The 18,946-nt window shown below is 38.6% G+C and overlaps 1 protein-coding gene across 3 annotated transcripts in view; it reads right to left on the bottom strand.

Moving 5' to 3' along the window:
* The window catches only part of LOC111869018 (myeloid leukemia factor), a 31,616-nt gene that overhangs the window by 9,825 nt on the left and 2,845 nt on the right, over positions 1–18,946 (bottom strand). For 2 of the 3 annotated variants that reach the window (XM_023860195.2, XM_023860197.2), the window contains exons 2-6: positions 9,622–9,820; positions 7,660–7,743; positions 6,172–6,373; positions 5,566–5,710; positions 2,345–2,422 (exon numbers count right to left, since the gene is read on the bottom strand). In XM_023860195.2, the coding sequence (XP_023715963.1) occupies positions 2,345–2,422; positions 5,566–5,710; positions 6,172–6,373; positions 7,660–7,743; positions 9,622–9,820 (708 nt within the window). The remainder of the gene's footprint in view (positions 1–2,344; positions 2,423–5,565; positions 5,711–6,171; positions 6,374–7,659; positions 7,744–9,621; positions 9,821–18,946) is intronic. The other variant, XM_023860196.2, reaches the window with a different exon arrangement.

Here is an 18,946-nt window from a genome sequence, read left to right as displayed (position 1 = left end):
TATCTGTGAAGAGGTATTTGGCAAAAAACAACATTCCAGTGATGGAACATCCACCGTATTCTCCGGACCTAGCACCGTGCGACTTTTTTCTCTTCCCAAAAATCAAGTCTGCGCTGAAAGGGACCAGGTTCGAGTCCGTGGATGCAGTGAAAGCAAAAGTGACGCAACTCTTGAAGAGCATAACACAAGATGACCTGCAGCACTGCTTCCAACAGTGGAAAATTCGCATGGAGCGGTGTAGGGATCGGGAAGGGGACTACATTGAAGGGGATAACATTTCGACTGTCTGATTTTTTTTAATAAAGGGTTAGAGCATGAATCCGGTTTCTTTATTGCCACACCTTGTATACTCTGAATGGAGTGGAGATACGCAACAAGTCTGGACGCAAAATTTTGTCGCGTTGCATCGGACGATACGCAACGGAGATACGATACAGGGATACGCAACAAGTCTGGACCCGGCTTAACATTTCGAAGACCGGCTCACACGAGTCACAGTCAAACGACTCTCTTATATTTTCCTCGTTGACTTCTTCACCACCATGAACTTGGTTAGCCAATTTTGTCAATTCTGTGGCTATCTCATTTTCGCTGAATCCAGTGAATCCATGGATTAATTGATTCTTTTATTTTTTTAAATCACGAACAGTTTGTTCTCCAATACTGTATTGCATTGCTAATTGTTTAACTACACCTCTTTTTCCCACCTGATTGATAATTTCAAGTTTCTGTTGAATACTTAACACAACACGCTTCCTTTTACACCCTGACATTTTGCTAACGCACTGGAAGATCGATACAAAGAGACTAACTGGGGTGGTGTATCTGTCCTTGAAACTTTCCACAAATCCTTGCATTCTTTCACCCCTACCCTAGAACATTGTGTTAGCATAATGGGACCAAAAAATGTAGAGCTCGGTTCACACTAGTGCGAAAATAGTGTTACAACTCACCATGTGAAACAAAAGTGAATGAATATTAAACAACATATAAGCCTCAAAAAAGCCTCAGTAGCCCCGGTTAAGCCGCAAACCGGTTTATCCGCCCCCAGATAGTCGAGAGTTGAGTGTAATAAAAAAGCTACTCAGATCTGTTCCTATGCTATAAAAAGAAATCAACGTATTGTAATACTGGATTTGACGTCCTAACATCACCACCTGCGAAGAGTGCCATCTTCTGTGATTAATTCCACATAGTTTGGTAGAATTTTGCTGCTGTTTCATACAAACATCCTGCCAGCATCTTCAGGGTCAAACAGTGGACCAAGCAAGTAGTCAGCAAGCAGCAGGTGTCAAGCTTTGACCCTGAAAATGGTGACAGGATTTTCTTCTGAAATGTCAGTAAAATTCTACCAGACTTCATGGTGTTATATCCAAAATGTACTACAGTTTAAAAAAATGGTGGGTCTACTATGAAGCATCTCACATATATGTAAGTATAAATCACATGTCACAGAGATCCTATCATTCAAAATAGTTTGGTTTTTAGCTGAAATTCTGATTTATGTGCAGGAACAATGACACGCAGCACTTTTTTTCAACATCTTCTCAACTTGAGCACTGGTAGAATGACTGGCACAGGAAAAATCAAGGGCTCAGAGAAAAAAACATGTTTTAACATTTCAACACCATCTAACAACCGTGTAGCACCAAGCTCAGCTGTAACTTTCAATTATTTTCTTGTAACTATTCTTCTGACACTAATTCAATCTAATGTCAATTAAGTCTCCAAGATGTAGTGAGCCACTCAAAACATCCATATCATGCCTCCAAGACATTTACAAGTCAGTACATACCTTGTGTCAGTACTTTAAACATAACATGATGAAAAATCACTACATCAATCTGGGCCTATGGATGATTTATGTAAAATGCTGCACTTTTCTACTTTAAAATGTAAATATCCATCTCCAGTCAACAGTCATACTTAACTAAAAAATTCCAATAATCAAGAGTTTTTATGAAGCTAACAAGTCATATTTAAATGCCATAAACACTACTGAAAGGCTAAGCACACAACACAGTGTTTCAGTGATCACTAATTCAGACAGAAAATATGTATGTTATCTAAGTACCTTTCAACTAAACTGTTAGGAAAGCAGTGAAATAACATTATAAAGCAAGTGCTTACTGCCTGAAATTACATAAACAGCTAAGAATTAGTCTGGAATTAGTTTGCTGGGGTAAGTGCAAGTTAAATCTATAATAGTATGAAAGCATTACATCCAGCCTATATTAAGGGTGCCTGAAGAATTGTTCGACTTGAAATGGGTTATTTATTCAGAACTGAAGCAACGGAATTATGTCACCATTTGTCACTTTGGCTTGCACAGTCCAATTCTTACCTCAAAGGAACTGGTGAAGATCGATGACTTCTGCGATCACACGATGATGGTAAATAACTTCGTGATCTAAGACGAGAGCTACGTAAAACAAAATCAAACTGCTCGAGTGATTACGTAAGAAATTCAGGTTGGGGAGGGACTGAGAAAAATAGAAAATAAATCCATTCATTCAAAGAAATCATGCAAAGAAGTCACTGTGATGCAGATACATAAGTATATGAAGATATTTTACATTATAAGCCAATACAATTTAATTGGTGAAAATTAATCCTGTCCCTCAAACCTGGATTAGCTGCTGAGACAGTTAAAATGGTGATCCCAACTGCTACAATATGCAATTTACGTCTTCACAGCTTGATAGTTTTTGTGGTGTACGGACAATTACTTTTTAAATCAATAAGTTCTGCATGCTTCACACAATTTTCAGAATAGCAAAACAGCTTAAATGAACTCTGAAATCTGCATCTTGCTATTACAAAGTCAGCCAGAACAAGAGAAGCACAACACAACTAATATTATATATATAAAACCAAGCTGCAGCTCAAATGATGGTAGAACACAGTACCTTCCTGCAGACAATTCCTGCTACATTACAATCAATCATAAAATTAAAAAATGATTGGTCCCCTGATTGCTGTGCTTTAAGTGAAATAAACTGAACTAGCTATTCACTGATGTAATACAATTAAAATCCAAAGTAAAATGTAAAATAAAACTATCCTTCAATAATTAAATTTCTTAGTTGTAAAATTATGTTGTTAATTTGCTATAACATGTGGACTTAGCATAAGTTAACAACAGTGTTTATGAAGATACACTCTGCAATTTAAAACATCTTCAGAATGGGAAGAAATGGAACTTAAGAAATGGCTCTCAATTTGTTTTTCTTGTGTGAGGTAAACAGAATCTTACAAGATGCATACTACTTTTTGTACCACAGCTGTAATAGCAGAAGAGCAAAATTAAAATAAAATGGCAGGAAAACTTCAACTTCTACTAAGAAAAAATGAAATAATTCCAGTGTAATTTCCCTGCTTTCTTGAGAAATGAGTATATATGTTGTCTGATGCTTCCAGCAATGTTTAAGTTATATTTTATAATTACTGACCTCTCTCTACTACAGCCACCTATCCTTAGTTTCCCTTGTATTACAAACAAAAGGAACAGGAAACAATCAGAACTGCACAGTGGATGAAGTTTTCTTAGACCTGTCCTGTTTCATCTACCTGCTACAACACCAGATTCGTGTCAATTCAGTTCTCATGATAAACAGTTCATGCAAAGCAAAATCCACAATTAATTTGTTAGCAGCTATTTACTGTGGTGAATGTCAATGTATTTCCATCACACAAAACTGTATACATATATGACACACCATCATTTGCAATACAAAAACAAACTCTGTGGGTTTAGTCTGCAAGTGAACTATACCAACCGAGCTACCGCTGCTTGTCCGTGAACTTCTGTGGACAGAAGATGTTGCGTGGTAAGTGCAACGAATCCCCCTGGTCATTAATTTCGGTTTTCTAGACCAGAGCCTCCATTTCCTTGAAATAGCTCCTCAATTATCATCATGAGGCTGAGCGGACCCAGTTCCAGACCCACTACTTTTCAGAAAAAAATCTGGTAGCGCCGAGAATTGAACCCAGACTTCTGGATCTGTAGCCAGGAACTCTGACCACTAGACCACAGAGCCAATGTACAGGTGGTCATTCAAAAGGATATACATTCTACCACAGGTACTGAACGAAGTTTAAAATGCTGTGAGTGATACCATCATACTTTATGTGACTAAAGCAGCTAATGGAAAAGATTTTTTGCAATATTCACATACATTCCTCAATGACTCATTAAAGTCCTTTTTAACTAATTCATCTGTAATTACTCATGGCCATGATGAAAACCTCCTCACATTAGCCTCTACTAATAACATGTTCACTGTACACAGCCTGCAGAGGCCAAACAATTATTATGCAATGTGGGCTGGTGAAGTCTTGCTGGAAATATTGACAGCTGTTTCCTCTTTTTCTTCAGCAAACTGCTAAAAAAGGACTCTAAAATGTCTTAAAGTGTTTCTGTTCTCAGCACAGACTTTTGATGATAATTTGGCAATGGTACTGGCAATGGATCTAGTTGCATGTTATTTTTCTTCCTTCATTACAGTGTATCCCACCCAGAATGCACCCAATTTCCATACCTGCATCACTAAAAGCAGGATATGAAATTTGCATTAAAATGTATTAATACCACAAAAATGGATTACAATTTTAAAGCAAGCCTGAAATACCTGATTACATAAAAACTTAAAACAATTTTAAGAATATCTGAAGTTATTCATCTAATTCTAGACATAACACACATACTTCTAAGATTAGAATGCTGTTCATCAGGTTCTTATAAAGTTTTGTTGGTCTCCTGACACACCCAGAACTGTGGGAGGAAATACTGTAGGCTTTGTACATGAGTCAAAATGAAATTGGCAAAACTAAAGCTATTATCATAGTTTTTGACATAGTGAACAGAAGCTAATATCACATTTCTACAGTAATGGTGAACAAACATCAGGAAAACCACCTTAGAATATTGGCCCATGGGTTTTTTGAGTGTCATCCTGGGTATATGTGAGGGTTTATGGATTTTTTTATTGCTAGTGGGGTGGGACTAAGTCCCTTGTACTGTGGCCACTTCTGGCCTATTGTACCAGCCCCAGATGATAGACGAGGGTGATTGTGGAGCAATTGGTGGAATGAATATTGGCAGGGGAAACCGAAGTACTCGGAGAAAATCTGCCCCAGTGCCACTTTGTCCACCACAAATCCCACTTGACCAGACCTGGGATCAGACCCGGGCTGCTGCGACGGGAAGCCAGCGACTAACCACTTGAACTATGGCGCGGCCTTGGGTTTATGGATTAGTAAATACTAAAATACTATCAATGTAAAAAAGGCTAGAAATACACTAAGTTCTTGTTAAACAATAATACTAACATCAAAGTTTCAACAAACTCATATAAGGTGAAATACCAGAAATAACTACACCAATAATGTGAAAATAATTTACAGGAAAAATTATGTCATGCAGTTAAGTCATACTACCCAGTAATTAAGAAAAAAAATTAACGTGCTGGGATATTCTGACACTAGACAGCTGTAATTACCTACCTGTTTGGAAGTAAACAAGACCAAATTGCACCTTGGAATACTATACAATTCCACACTTACCTGGAGGACGATGCAGGCAATGCCAGTTGGGGTTCACGGTGACGTCTGCCATGTCTACTTGAAGAATTAGGGGAGGAATAACCAATTGCGCCCAGTGACTGCCTGGTCCTTTGCTCAAATTCCCTGTTGAATTCTTCTGCTTCCTCTATTTAAATACGAAAAAGTCATTAAGAAACTCAATGCCTGACAGCAACTTCCAAACTGAGAATTCTTTAATGTGTTAACAAAGTAGTTCCTACATTAACAGACTCATTTTATATAAAAAATCAACACATTCAAACAAGGCAGCCACATGGCTGGTGTGTGTCTGTCTGTCTGCACCAAATGGGTAAGATAAGGACAATAAAATTCATAGGTTAATTACAAAAAATAATTGTGGCACCAATATATAAGCATCATTAAACCTGACTGACATTAAAACTACATTATAAGCACAGAGCCGTAACAAATTAAAGTTGTTTTATTTAAATATTTAAATCTCTGCTAGCCCTGCGATCATAAATATGCAAAAGCTGAAATAATAAATCTGTGCTTCTACCTACACTTCACTGGCACAAAATGAACTGGCTGTATCAACAGATAATATTTTTAATGATCACAGCTCACCTTCCTCAAGATTGATAAACTCCTGGCGTTCCTCACGCTCTCCGGAATGCAAGTTTTGCTCACGTTCCAGTACATGTGCTCTCTCACCAATGTGATGACCAATAGCTATCTTCTTCATGCCAGAACGTGAGTCACATACACTCTTCTTAGTTTCCTTCACGCCTCCTGGAGCTGTCCTTGTTGATGATGAAGCTTGGTATACCTAGCATGGAATGAAAGATATTCTAGTGCCTTTGCACCACCTTATAAAGTGGAATTCTAGATTTCAGCATCTTGTTGCAAATCTTTAATTAAACGTCTGTGTATCCACAGTCCATCAGTCAATAATGCAACAATTGTTTATTCATCATTTAACACTTAACACATCATGTTTCAGCTATACTCGTAGATTGCCATCTTCAGGTGTCCTAATGCATCCAAACTGTTACACTACTTTGTTGTGCGCTAAAACCACACGTTGCAGTCCACTTAAAATATAAATAATATAACACAATTCTAATAACATTTTAATAAAAAAGATTTTACAAAAAAAAAAAGTAATAGAAAATTTTAATTATTTATTTATATTTTAAGTGAGCTGCAATGCACGGTTTTAGTGCACATCAGAGCAGTGTAACAGTTTGGACACATTAAGAAACCTGAAGATGACCATCTATGGCCGAAACATGTTGTGTTAAGTGTTAAATGGTGAATAAACAATTGTTGCACTATTGATGGACTGTCGATACATAGACGTTTAATTATAAAGTGGAAATCGGAGTGGAAGCTTCATGCATTTCCTTGGCAATATACACGCATGCAAGTTCCATGCCCAGCAAAATGGTGCCTGTAACCCACTACATATAAGAGAATTGGTAGGCTTCAAAGCCATTTTTGACATGGCAAGAAAAGAAAAATACCCAACACATGTGACAGGACCAAGACTCTCTCTGTGTAATCCACAACCTGTCATTTTGTTATCAGTGTTATCACAGACAATATTCTATTTGACAGAAATATAACGGATGTAATCACAAAGATGGCAGTACGCATCAGTCAGTCAGTCAAAATGCATTATAAAATTATATATTCACACCATTAGCAAAACAATTTCATGAATTATAGAGAATAATTTAGGGACCAAATATGATTATGTTAACTGAAGCTGTAAAAATGTGGAAACAGTTCACTTAGCAGTCTGACACATGGCAATAAATCTTCCGAGAATTTAATATATTATCAAAGTTAATATGGCAATAATAAATACAGCATCATGCTGTTACATTATGTTGTAATTCCAATTGTATTCATTTCTGCTGTATTTGTCTACTATGTGTCCTGGCTTTCTGGTCATCACCAGATATGCACAATCACTACTGGCTCAACTGCTCACTCCTAACATTGGCCAATACAGAAGTTGTGCCGATGGAAACACACACAATTGCAAACAATAAATTTAGTACGTACTTTTCTTTCTAAAATTCTTCTTTAACGAAAGGCAGCACATACCTGTGGTCTTCCATCAGGCCCACTTGTCATGGTCATCACTGTGCTGCTGCTGAAAGAGTGGCCACCAGGATTTCCAATCCGGTCCTACAAGAAAACAATTCCATACTGATTACAAACAATATTTTTGTTTTAATTCTATGCTAACTTTATATTTCTGTGTAATAATAAGAGCTGCCATAGAATGTAAAATTTTCAGACGGCACATTAACAAGCAAATGGGTAATACACAAAGAGTATATGATGGAATATTTATACACCGGTTTCATTAAGTTAGATAACATGGAAGATAAAAACCTAATTTAGAATAACAAACGCTTCTATAATAAATTAAAAGGTAACTAAGTTATTATAAATTATATACATATAACAAAGGAAAAAATAAATAGGCCAACATTCCAAATACAACGTTCCAGGAGGAAAGGTCACAGTATCGGTTGTTCTAAGCAAAAATCTGTGCATGCACACATGTTCTATCCCGAACAGTTTCCATAATACAGCTATTTCTATGCACAGTTCTAAAATTATCACGCAATGTTCACCATACATGTGTCCATCAAACATTGAGATATGTAGAAAGTTTTCTCATGCCAGTAGTAGGCCTACAATGTGTGATCCCAAGAGTCTTTTCCTGTTCCTCTACATGTTGTTCATATGCTCGTTCAAATGAAACATGAGCACTGGGAAGTGTATGAAGTTCACAAAATGTATTGAACACCTTGGAAAACATTGTATAATTCCGAATTCTGCACACAGAAAACTGTCAACGGTATTCTTCAACAGCAGCAGTCGCATTACCATCATAGAAGCTGTAAATGCACAGCATATCAGCATACTCAGCATTTGTGAAGAAGTGTTGCTTTCTCTGAACACTCCTACATTATCAGTATCAACAGTCACAACAGCCAACTGACGCTGACTCACCTGCTTTGGACAGTGGCATGGTATGGCAGGAGGAAAGGACAATATTGGGCACCAAATCCAAACTACTGTACAGTGAAATAGCTCTGTCTTGGAAACCATTTATACACTTTTTTGTTTTTGTTTTTTTTTTAATTGCCAGTGGGGTGGGACTAAGTCCCTTGTACTGCGGCCACTTCTGGACTATTGTGCCAGCCCCAGATGATAGGTGAGGGTGATTGTGGAGCATTTGGTGGAATGAATATTGGCAGGGGAAACCAAAGTACTCGGAGAAAACCTGCCCCAGCGCCACTTTGTCCACCACAAATCCCACTTGACCAGACCTGGGATCGAACCCAGGCCGCAGTGGTGGGAAGACAGCGACTAGCCGCTTGAGCTATGGTGTGGCCCTCACTTTTTTTGCTTAGAATGACCAATACTATGACGTCCCAGAATACCGACCTTTCCTGCTGGGACATTCTGTATTTAGATACAGTGAGACAGGGTACAAAGGAAACTATTTAAACTTTAGCCTGAATCCACTCCAATCCTCACACCCTACTTCTTTAAATATTATACTCCCATCTATGCCTATATCACCAGGTGGTCTTTTCACTTCACATTTTCAAAATATCTTCCTGTGTACCACCAGCACATCTCAGCCTTCTTATAATAGGAGATTTAATATCAGAAATGGGGAAAGTGTTACAATTATGGTAACAAAATATTACAGTGAATTATTAGAAACACCCATAAACCACAAACACAGAAAAAAAAAAAGTAAATGCAAAAGGCTACCTCGGGGGGGGGGGAACAACACTGAAGGCCATAATCTGATACCACAGTAAGAAATGAGTTTATCCTGAGTGCAAGAACCAAATCTGTATAATACACAAGGGTCTGAATGTTAAGCTCCAAGCATTCTTCATCCTGGCATGAGACAAGCTGTCAAGTTTCATGCTCCATACCACAGCCAGCATACTCCCGTAAATCCTGGGTGAAACAGGAAAGGGGACTGGGCTGGCTACAGAAACATATAACCTGATCACTACGCTGAGTACTTACAATATTCTCAAACATTCTGTTCATGTTTGGGAAGCCAAAAGGCATGAGATCTGTTCGGGATCTATCACTCATACGTGTATCCCCAAAGGAGGATGTAATGGCTGGTGGCCCCATTCCAAACATCCCAAAAGGATTTGAAAACATGGAGTTCATCATGTCACTCATTTGGTGCATGGAGTGCATGGAGTGCACATGAGACCTGAAACATACAATAATATATAATTATGGCATATAAATAATAATAATACCAACAGCAACTTCATCGTAGTAAATTTTAATTGCATTTCTGTTTTCCAACTACAGATGTAACATACGTCATATTCAGATACCAAAAACTGCGTTGAGAAACTAGGAACAAACGCGTAAATTATAGTACAATATTAACCTGCAGCAAGTGAAGTATGTGAATTAATTCCATAATTGTTGTGAGGGTCAAAAGAGATGCCATACCTACTGTAGTCTATACTCAGTGAAGGAAGCGAGTGACTGACTGAAAAGTCAGTCAAATACATGTACACAAATACTTAAAATCTTCCAACCCTCATAAAATATTGTGACATGTTGCATTATGGATGACACCCCTCCCTCCCTGCCAGCCGTGACGTGCCGAGTGGAGCCGAGTCCCAGCACGCTGGTTGCTAAGCAAAGCGAGTAAACTGCGGTTGCTATGCAGCCGTAAACAACTCCTGACTGCGTTGCCAGTAATGCCTGTAAACACGGCGCCAGACAACAGTGGTGCCTATTACATAACTGTTTTCCCATTGTCCGGCTGAGGGTTTATAAGGGAACTACACAGCCGCCGAACACAGTTCTCGAGGCAGCAGCCTACGAGTTGAGTTGGAATCTAGCCAGCAGTTAGTTACGAGTTAGCCAGCAGTCAGTCAGCAGTGAACGAGTTAAAGTGTAGCAGCCTACAAAGCAGTTAATGCGTAGCGGCCGCCGAAGACAGCGTGTGATCAAGCTAGTGTGTGATCAGGAGTTCTCAAGTTAAAGTGTGTGATCAGGAGTGACACAGTTGGAGTACAGCTGCAGTTGCAGAAACAAGAACCGGACGTGTAATTGTGTGTAATACAGTGACACTTATATAGCTCCCATACTGTGAATACGTGTAGACTACTGAGGACAGAGTGAAGAGATTATTGCAAATAGGGTTATAAAGTGTGAAGCCCCGCAACAGTGTTATAATCAATTGTAGTTACGACTTGTAGGTTGTTAAATAAACCAATTAACAATCCGAACGGCGTCTTCAGTAACCTAAATATATTACAATATAATTTCATAATGAGAAATTATCAATATAGGGTGGTTTCTCTTTTGACATACTTAAAGACACTTTTTCTTTTTTCTTTCTTTCTTTCTTTTTTTTTTAAGAATTTTCCATTTCTAATGAACTAAGGAATTAAAAAAAGCGCATGTTTCTAAACTACTGTGGGATGTTGTTATATGAAGAGACAACCACTTGTTGAACTGTTCTATAATATTTATTATAGCTGCACAGTATACACAGATGAACTTAAGCTTGAAGAATTGAAGAAGAATAATAATAACAGTCAACTCTGTAACACCTTGATCGTTGTACTGAAACTCAACACTGAACTAGAATTGTAGGAGTGTAGAACTCTTAAAAGTGTAGACTTCCAAGTCCAAGTTCAAGTCACACTGCGACTGACGGTCGGTCANCTCATTTTCATGATTTTGTATGACTTCTGCTTGTTTCCTGCATAATTTTGTTATATAGTCATATACATACGGGATTTTGAATGCCATGTGCAAATCGCGGACCAGTGTGCAACTTGGAAAATTGCCAATGGTGCGGAGAGCCTTGTTTTCCAGGCGCTGCAATTTCACTAGATGAGTGTCTGCCGTGAATTCCCAGGCGGGACTAGCATAAGTCATTACGGATCTAATAAGAGCTTTGTGGAGGGTCATTTTAATGTTAGCACTTAATCGCTCACTTTTGAATAGGGAATATATTCTAATGAATGTTCTGAAGGCCTTGGTATCGATCATTTCTATGTGCAATCTCCATGTAACTCTCTTATCGAAGATTACACCTAGATATTTTGCACTATTTACAAATGGAATATTTCATCCATTTTGAGTAAGACAAGACTCAGGCGGTCGACGGCTACGAGAGAAGTAGACCCCCTGAGTCTTATCTTCATTAATTTTAATATTCCAGCACTCACACCAGGTCTCCATTGATCAGAGACTGCAATGGAGTTTTCTAACAATAAAACCCTCCTTGTGGTCTGTCGCATACAGACAGGTGTCGTCTGCAAAGAGGGCCAGGTGAACACCATGTGTTTGGGGGGCATCATTTATGTACAAATTGAAAAGAGTAGGGGAGAGGACTGAACCTTGTGGCACCTCTGCTTGCATTTCCCTTGAGGTTGACATTTCGCCTTCAAGTGAAACCCTGAATTTACATTGAGAAAGGACCCAATAAGCTTGATCAAACTGTTTGAGAATTCCAATTTTGATAACTTATACAGCAAGCCTGAGTGCCACGTGGTATCAAAGGCTTTTTCAATGTCCAAGAATACCGCAGCCGTAGACATTTTGTTGTTGAAATTAAGGATTACGTGGCCCGCCAGCCTCATACGTTGCAATGTCGTGCTGTGACATGCACGAAAACCAAACTGGCTTGCGATGAGCAGGCCTCTTTCTTCAATATGTTTCTGTAGTAATTTCAAAATTACTTTTTCGAATAGTTTTCCTGTTGTGGACAGGAGGCTGATTGGACGTGTATTTTGCAGGAATTTCAGGTCTTTACCGGGTTTAGGCAAAGTTATTACTTTTGCTTCCTTCCAAGTATTTGGAAAATGAGAGAGCTGAAGACGATTAAATAAATGAGTTAGGTGAACCAATGGTCTCCTTGGCAGGTGCCTCAGGCATTCATTTGGGATGCCGTCAATTCCATAGGCCTCTCTCAACTTCAAGGAATTTATTAATTTTTGTATGTCACATGGTCTGATCCTTTGAGGGGGTTTGTCATCTACAGTTTTGAGCAGAGCCTGAACTCTAGCCTCCACCTGCCGTTCATGATTATCATCGCACAGATCGTGTGGCGTGAATTGAATTTCTAAACAATCAGCAATTGCATTGGCTTTTTTGAATGGGTGAAATTTAAGGCCTGCAGCACCACGAATAGCAGTTGGTGCCTTTGGTCCATCCCTCTTTAGAAGGGATTTCACAACTGACCATACACCCTGAGGTGTGACTTCAGCGTTACCTATTTTTGTTTCCCTCCGTTCAAGTGCCTTTTTTCAGGTCATTCGCCTGATTGATTTTGTGACCCAATTTAGTGCTGTCTTACAATGTCACTGTCTGTATTGTTGTAGGCTTTGCCTAGCAACACCTGTTTACTCGCCACTGCTAAGCAATGATACTTGCATTGTCACTGTAACAATTGCTCGAATGTGGGCAGTTCCCACAATATGGAGAATATTTATGTTTTCACATCCCTGAACCATGAAACCATGGTTATCTGCAATTCCATTCTTCAAATATTTTGAACAATGGGGAATATTACTGTTATTAAAACAAATTCTGATTTTGGCATGACACAAATAAAAATTATACCACATCAATGTGAACCAAAAATAAATCAGTGTAACAACATCTGGTATAGGCCTCCCCTCCCAGCATCAACCAGAATAAAAAAATGACCAAAATGAAACACATTAACAGAGATAAAATTATGCACTATGCAATATACTTAAAAATTCTGTGAATATTTTATACAGTAATAAAGTTTTCAAAACTTTCTTTTGGCTTTCAAGTAAAATCATGACTTAAGACTGTCATTATGGTCCATTCTGGCTTGAGTTACCAAGTCACAACACATTTATCAGTGACACAAAAAAACTTCTCTCTCTTTACCATCAAATTCAACTAAACATAGAGGACAGTAAGGATATAAAATAAAGAAATAGCAGAGACAGCAGAAAACTGGGAGAAAATAGGATAAAAATGAAACAAACTGCCAGGGAGAGTTCAGTGACCCTCATAGACTACAAAAGCCCATCAATGTTGACTTGAACAGATGGTCTGGTCTGTCCCCATTGAAATGTGGAACAAACTGCACCTGTCCTGTGACCTTGATTTCACCAATGCAGCGAATCTGAAACTTGACCTCTGCTTGAATTGTTATTAAAAGAAACACACACAGCCTAATACACCAAGACAACCACTTAAGAAGTTCACCTGCAGACTCACAAAGAGTCAATTAGATCAAATTTTCATGACCAACAGAAAATTTAACGTTTTATACTGAAGGCTTATAAATTTAATCTCTACAACACTGAACTGAAAAGGGTCAGGTGACTAAATTTCCGTTCATCCTGCTTATTCATTTTGGCCTACTTCCCTTATTTTGAAAAAAATAAATGGAGGCATATCATATCATTTTGCTGTTGGTGTATCCTTCTGTGTTGGTCCATCTGTGTATAGTCTTTAATTTTTTTAGTTTAGAACGCCTATGAGATCACCTCATAGGCGTGTGTGTATGTCTCTCCCCCCCCAATTTTTTTGCCTTCTATAGTCTGTGCTGTATCAAAGGAATGTGTGTGCTTACTTCTTTCCATAATATCTTGATAAATTTTAATTTCCTTATAACTTATGGTTGACTTATCAGTACATCTGTCCCTCAATTCAGAGATAAGTGTATTTGTAGGTAGGGATGGGAGAAGGGGACATACACATGGAGATATGCCACCCAACAAGCAAGTTACNTTTTTCTTCTACCCTGAAGATGGAGGCGATACGTTCCTCCGAAACGTCGGTTAACACCACATATACACGGTGCCAAATCCCAGAAGACTGCTTTCTTCATAGTCACCGCCGTGAAAGCCTCAAATCTTACATATGGTGGAACTTAGCGACCGAGAACCGGATTTTCATTACCATCTCTCCAGTGTCATTTTTTTGTTTTTACGGGTTCACACATACAAAGGCCCATTTCAGAAGCATCTTGTACCAGGCCAGATCTTAGTTTTACTTCACATATTTGCATTAGAGAACTATTAGCCTTATTTTGGACTCTATCCATCATCTGGTATACTGTACATAAGACAAAAACCACGTTTCAGAGACTGGATCTGTCTCCATCCTCAAGTGGACGGGGCAGAATACACCTACCCAGTTGGGCCTGTTAGAAAGAGATATTCTCATTCACTGTCTTATATACAGTATACCAGACAATGGATAGAGTCCAAAATAAGCCTAATAATTCTGTACAGCATACACCATCGTCAGAATCCTTTCAAGTCTATATTTGCATTTGTTTGCTGGTTCACAGTCTGCTTAACAAGACATGTCTTGTTGTGTGTTGTGAAGATTGGAGTTGAATGGAACTCACTGAAGACTGTGTTTAATGGCAGTCTTCAGTACCAACAGGATTGAAATTTTTGGGTCTACTACCAGAGTAAGGTAGTTCAACACTTACATATGGCAGGAAGTACACTTTCACATGAAAGCTACAGATGGCCCTTCAGCTATGCAACACAACTGGAATTGGTGGCACATAGTAAAAGCTTAAAAAAAAAAGCAATTAAACACTTCAGGGTGGAAAAGCGTCACACTTACTTTGAAATGGTACTATTTCTTTCAAAATTAGAAATGTTATTGTGCTGTATCTATTAACTTGAACATGTCCACTCATTTGTGTATGAATCTGGATGCTACAACTCTAATTTTGGTCAAATGAATTGTGATTACATTTAATGTTTTGAATTCTCACTATAATTTATCAATTACAATGATGTTAAATTTTCACATGTTCCATCAACAAACAAAATTCAACAGGGGGGGGGGCAAGTGTGTGTGTGTGTGTGTGTGTGTGTGTAGAAGTTCTGCAAAGAAGTTTCATAAAAATTTTATTATGCATGTATATACAGATTTTTGAAGTTGTTTCATGAAAGTTTTATCATGCATACTAAGTTCAGTCTCTTTTACAGGAAGCATAAAGCTATGTGTATGAAAACAGCTGTGTGTTCAAACTCAATGATTTTAAAAGACAGCATATCACTCATTATTATATTAAGTGTTCAATATCTATTGTTCTTCACTCAGTGTCTTTGCAAATGCTAACTCAACAAATCTACAAATCTAAATGGAGAACACAATATATGACTGCAGGAACCAGGTTAGTGGTCCCAGAAGCTGCGTGACACAAAACATGAATAGGCTCTTGTGATTACAGATGACTTTAAAAATGTGATTACCATTCAGGAAATCCTTTCACTTATATTAACAATGCCTTACAGGAACCTTTACAATGCATAGAAGTGGGTTGCAGGACAAAGGAAGGCCCCAAATCATGCAAGTATATGTTGTAATTTCCATTCCATTTTCTAATTTTACATTAAAATCATCCATGAAAAAGGGAGAAGTGCACAAAATATATGTGCTTGTGACATACTTGAAGTCATAAAGACTCTTACTACTCTTTGCTTTTTACAACATCAAACTGAGTGCAACATCAACTTTCAAAAACTCTTTCATTAATTTTGTTATTCCTTTTTTTCTAATTTTTTGTTAATGATATTGCAATACAGTGAATATCTACTAACCTACTTAAATGGATCCTGTTGTTTGTTCTTATTTTACTCTTTTTTACTTCCAAGCGTTCAATTCCTCTGATAACTTTCTTTCTCTGACTCATGGAAAAAAAAATATATATAGCTAAGGGTATCCCCTGAACCTTGCCCTACTAAATATTCTCTTCCTAATAAGAATACTTAAGAATTCCTCCTCAATCTTAAACCCATCTTTCACTGCTGGAGCTCCTAAAATGCATAAGAAGTTTTATGATGACGACTTCATGATGAGTGAACGTTTGACTTAAACTGCAGTCTCTATGAGCTCATACAGCCAATTTCAACGTCACAGAAAAGACCTGCATTATTTACATCTATGACACATTTTTAGCACTATATTCAGAAAATACTCCCTCGTTGGTGTCTCCACCTTATCGTGGTGAGGGAGTTTGAGTACGCCAAGGACCCCGAGAGCTATACCAGCGGTAGCGTAGCTACTGGCAGGGCCTCCCTTGCTGGACAGGTCAAAGGGTAGGCATCAGACGAAGAGAGACACCAAAAACTGATGCCGGAAGCAGCGTCATCAGTAGCGACTTGAAGCACAGAGCAAATGATGCTCGAGATGGTTCAAGTTCGTATAGCAGCAGGCGTGACCAGAGTGGTTTGAACGGCTGCTGTACTGCGATGTGGAAAGCAAATGGAAAAACTACCACATTATCACTTTTCCTGGATAGTCTCTTTCCAAAAACAGAGATACCATATATGCGAGATGTTTCCTCTGGAGGCAAAACAATCCGGAGGTAAACTACTCCCCCAATCGGATCTCCGGGGGGGAGTGTTTCTAGAGGAAATGTCATGCAGGCGTTACAACAAGAATAAGTGCGAAGATCAGAAGAAACAGCATGGATACAAGATTGGAACATGGAATGTCAGGACCTTGAATCAAGCAGGAAAATTGGAGAATTTGAAAACGGAAATGCAGAAGAATGAAGTGTCTGTGCTAGGTGTCAGCGAAGTGCGGTGGAAAGGACAAGGTGAAATAAGAAGCGGTGATTATACAGTGTATTATTCCGGAGGTGAACGGGCTGAAAGAGGTGTGGCAATAGTGGTGCATAAAAGTGTAGTGAGGAGTGTTGTTAAGAAGATTGCTTGTAATGACAGAATTATTGCTCTGAAGTTAAAGGCGGAACCGGTAGATATACTGATTATACAAGTGTACATGCCAACATCAGAGTATGAAGATGATGAAGTGGAAAAAGTGTATGACACAATTGAAGAAATTCTTCAGGAAGATGGAAGAGGAGACACAAACAGCATCATATTGGGAGACTGGAACAGCATTGTTGGAGATGAACCATATCAGAATATTGTTGGATCACATGGACTAGGAAGACGGAATCACAGAGGTCAAATGCTTATTGACTTTTGTGAACGAAATGGATTGATTGTTACCAACACTTGGTTCAAGAAGCCAAAGAGAAGAATTTACACATGGAAGGCACCTGGGGATTGGAAGAGGCATCAGCTGGACTACATCCTTGTGAAACATCGATTCAGAAACAGTGTGAAGGATGTGAAGACGCTTCCTGGGGCAGACATTGACTCTGACCACAACTTGCTGGTTGCCAAGTTCCGAACCAGGTTGAAGAAAATTATAGGATTTCGAAAGCGCAGACCCAGATGGGATTTGGAGAAGTTATATGCTCAAAGACAAAGCGTGCAAGAGACTCTAGAAGAGAAACTCGGTGCAATTGAAGGTGAAAGCGGAAATGCTGAAGCGCAGTGGAACGATATAAAAGAATGCATGTTAGATACTATCAGTGATTTGGTAGGTAAAGTTGAGAAGATAGCAAGAAAACCATGGGTTACACAGGAGATGATGAGTAAAATGGAGGAGCGAAGGAAATGGAAGAATGTCAACAATGAAGAAGGCAGGAGGAAATACAGGAGACTGAGGAATGAATTGAAAAGAGCCACGGACAGGGCCAAAAAGGAATATCTTGAGAAGATATGTAATGAGATTATGGAATTTCAAAGAACAGGCCGTTATGATTTGATGTACATGAAGACAAAAGAACTAGGATGGAAAGAGAATCATGGGATTCAAAATGTTGGCATCGAAGACTCCCAGGGGAATAGAATAGTAGATCAGAGGCAAGTGCTGAAAATTTGGGAAAATTATATTTCAGAACTATATGATCGACCTAATCGGCCAGAAACCTTAGAAGTTGAACCGGAAGAAGAAGTAGATACAGACGAGAAAGGACCATATATTTTACAAAGTGAGGTGGAAAAAGCTATCAAGGAAATGAGGAAGGGAAAGGCTACAGGAGATGATGATGTACCTGGAGATGTGCTCAAGTTACTGGGAGAAGGTGGTTTGAAAACACTGACAAAACTAATGAACACCATATATGAAAGTGGAGAGTGGCCCAAGGACTTTACAGAAGTTACAATGATTGCCTTAAAGAAAAAGACAAAAGCTACAAAATGCAGCGACCATCGCACAATAAGTCTTATTGCACATACAGCAAAGATAATAGCAAAGATACTTAAAAGAAGAATTGAAAGGAAAATAGAGGATGTACTTGGAGAAGATCAGTTTGGATTTAGAAGAGGAAAAGGAACCAGGGATGCAATTGGGATGATGAGAATTATAGCGGAACGAACTTTGGAGATAGATGAAGAACTGTGTGTTTGCTTCATAGACTGGCAGAAGGCATTTGACCGGGTAAACTGGACCAAATTAATGCAGATCCTGAAAGAAACAGGTATCGATTGGC

This window comes from Cryptotermes secundus, unplaced genomic scaffold (assembly GCF_002891405.2).
Source record: "Cryptotermes secundus unplaced genomic scaffold, Csec_1.0 scaffold70, whole genome shotgun sequence".
In the NCBI taxonomy this organism is placed as follows: Eukaryota; Metazoa; Arthropoda; class Insecta; order Blattodea; family Kalotermitidae; genus Cryptotermes; species Cryptotermes secundus.
The sequence above is the reverse complement of the archived record's forward strand: the minus strand, read 5'-3'. Positions and strand labels throughout refer to the sequence as shown.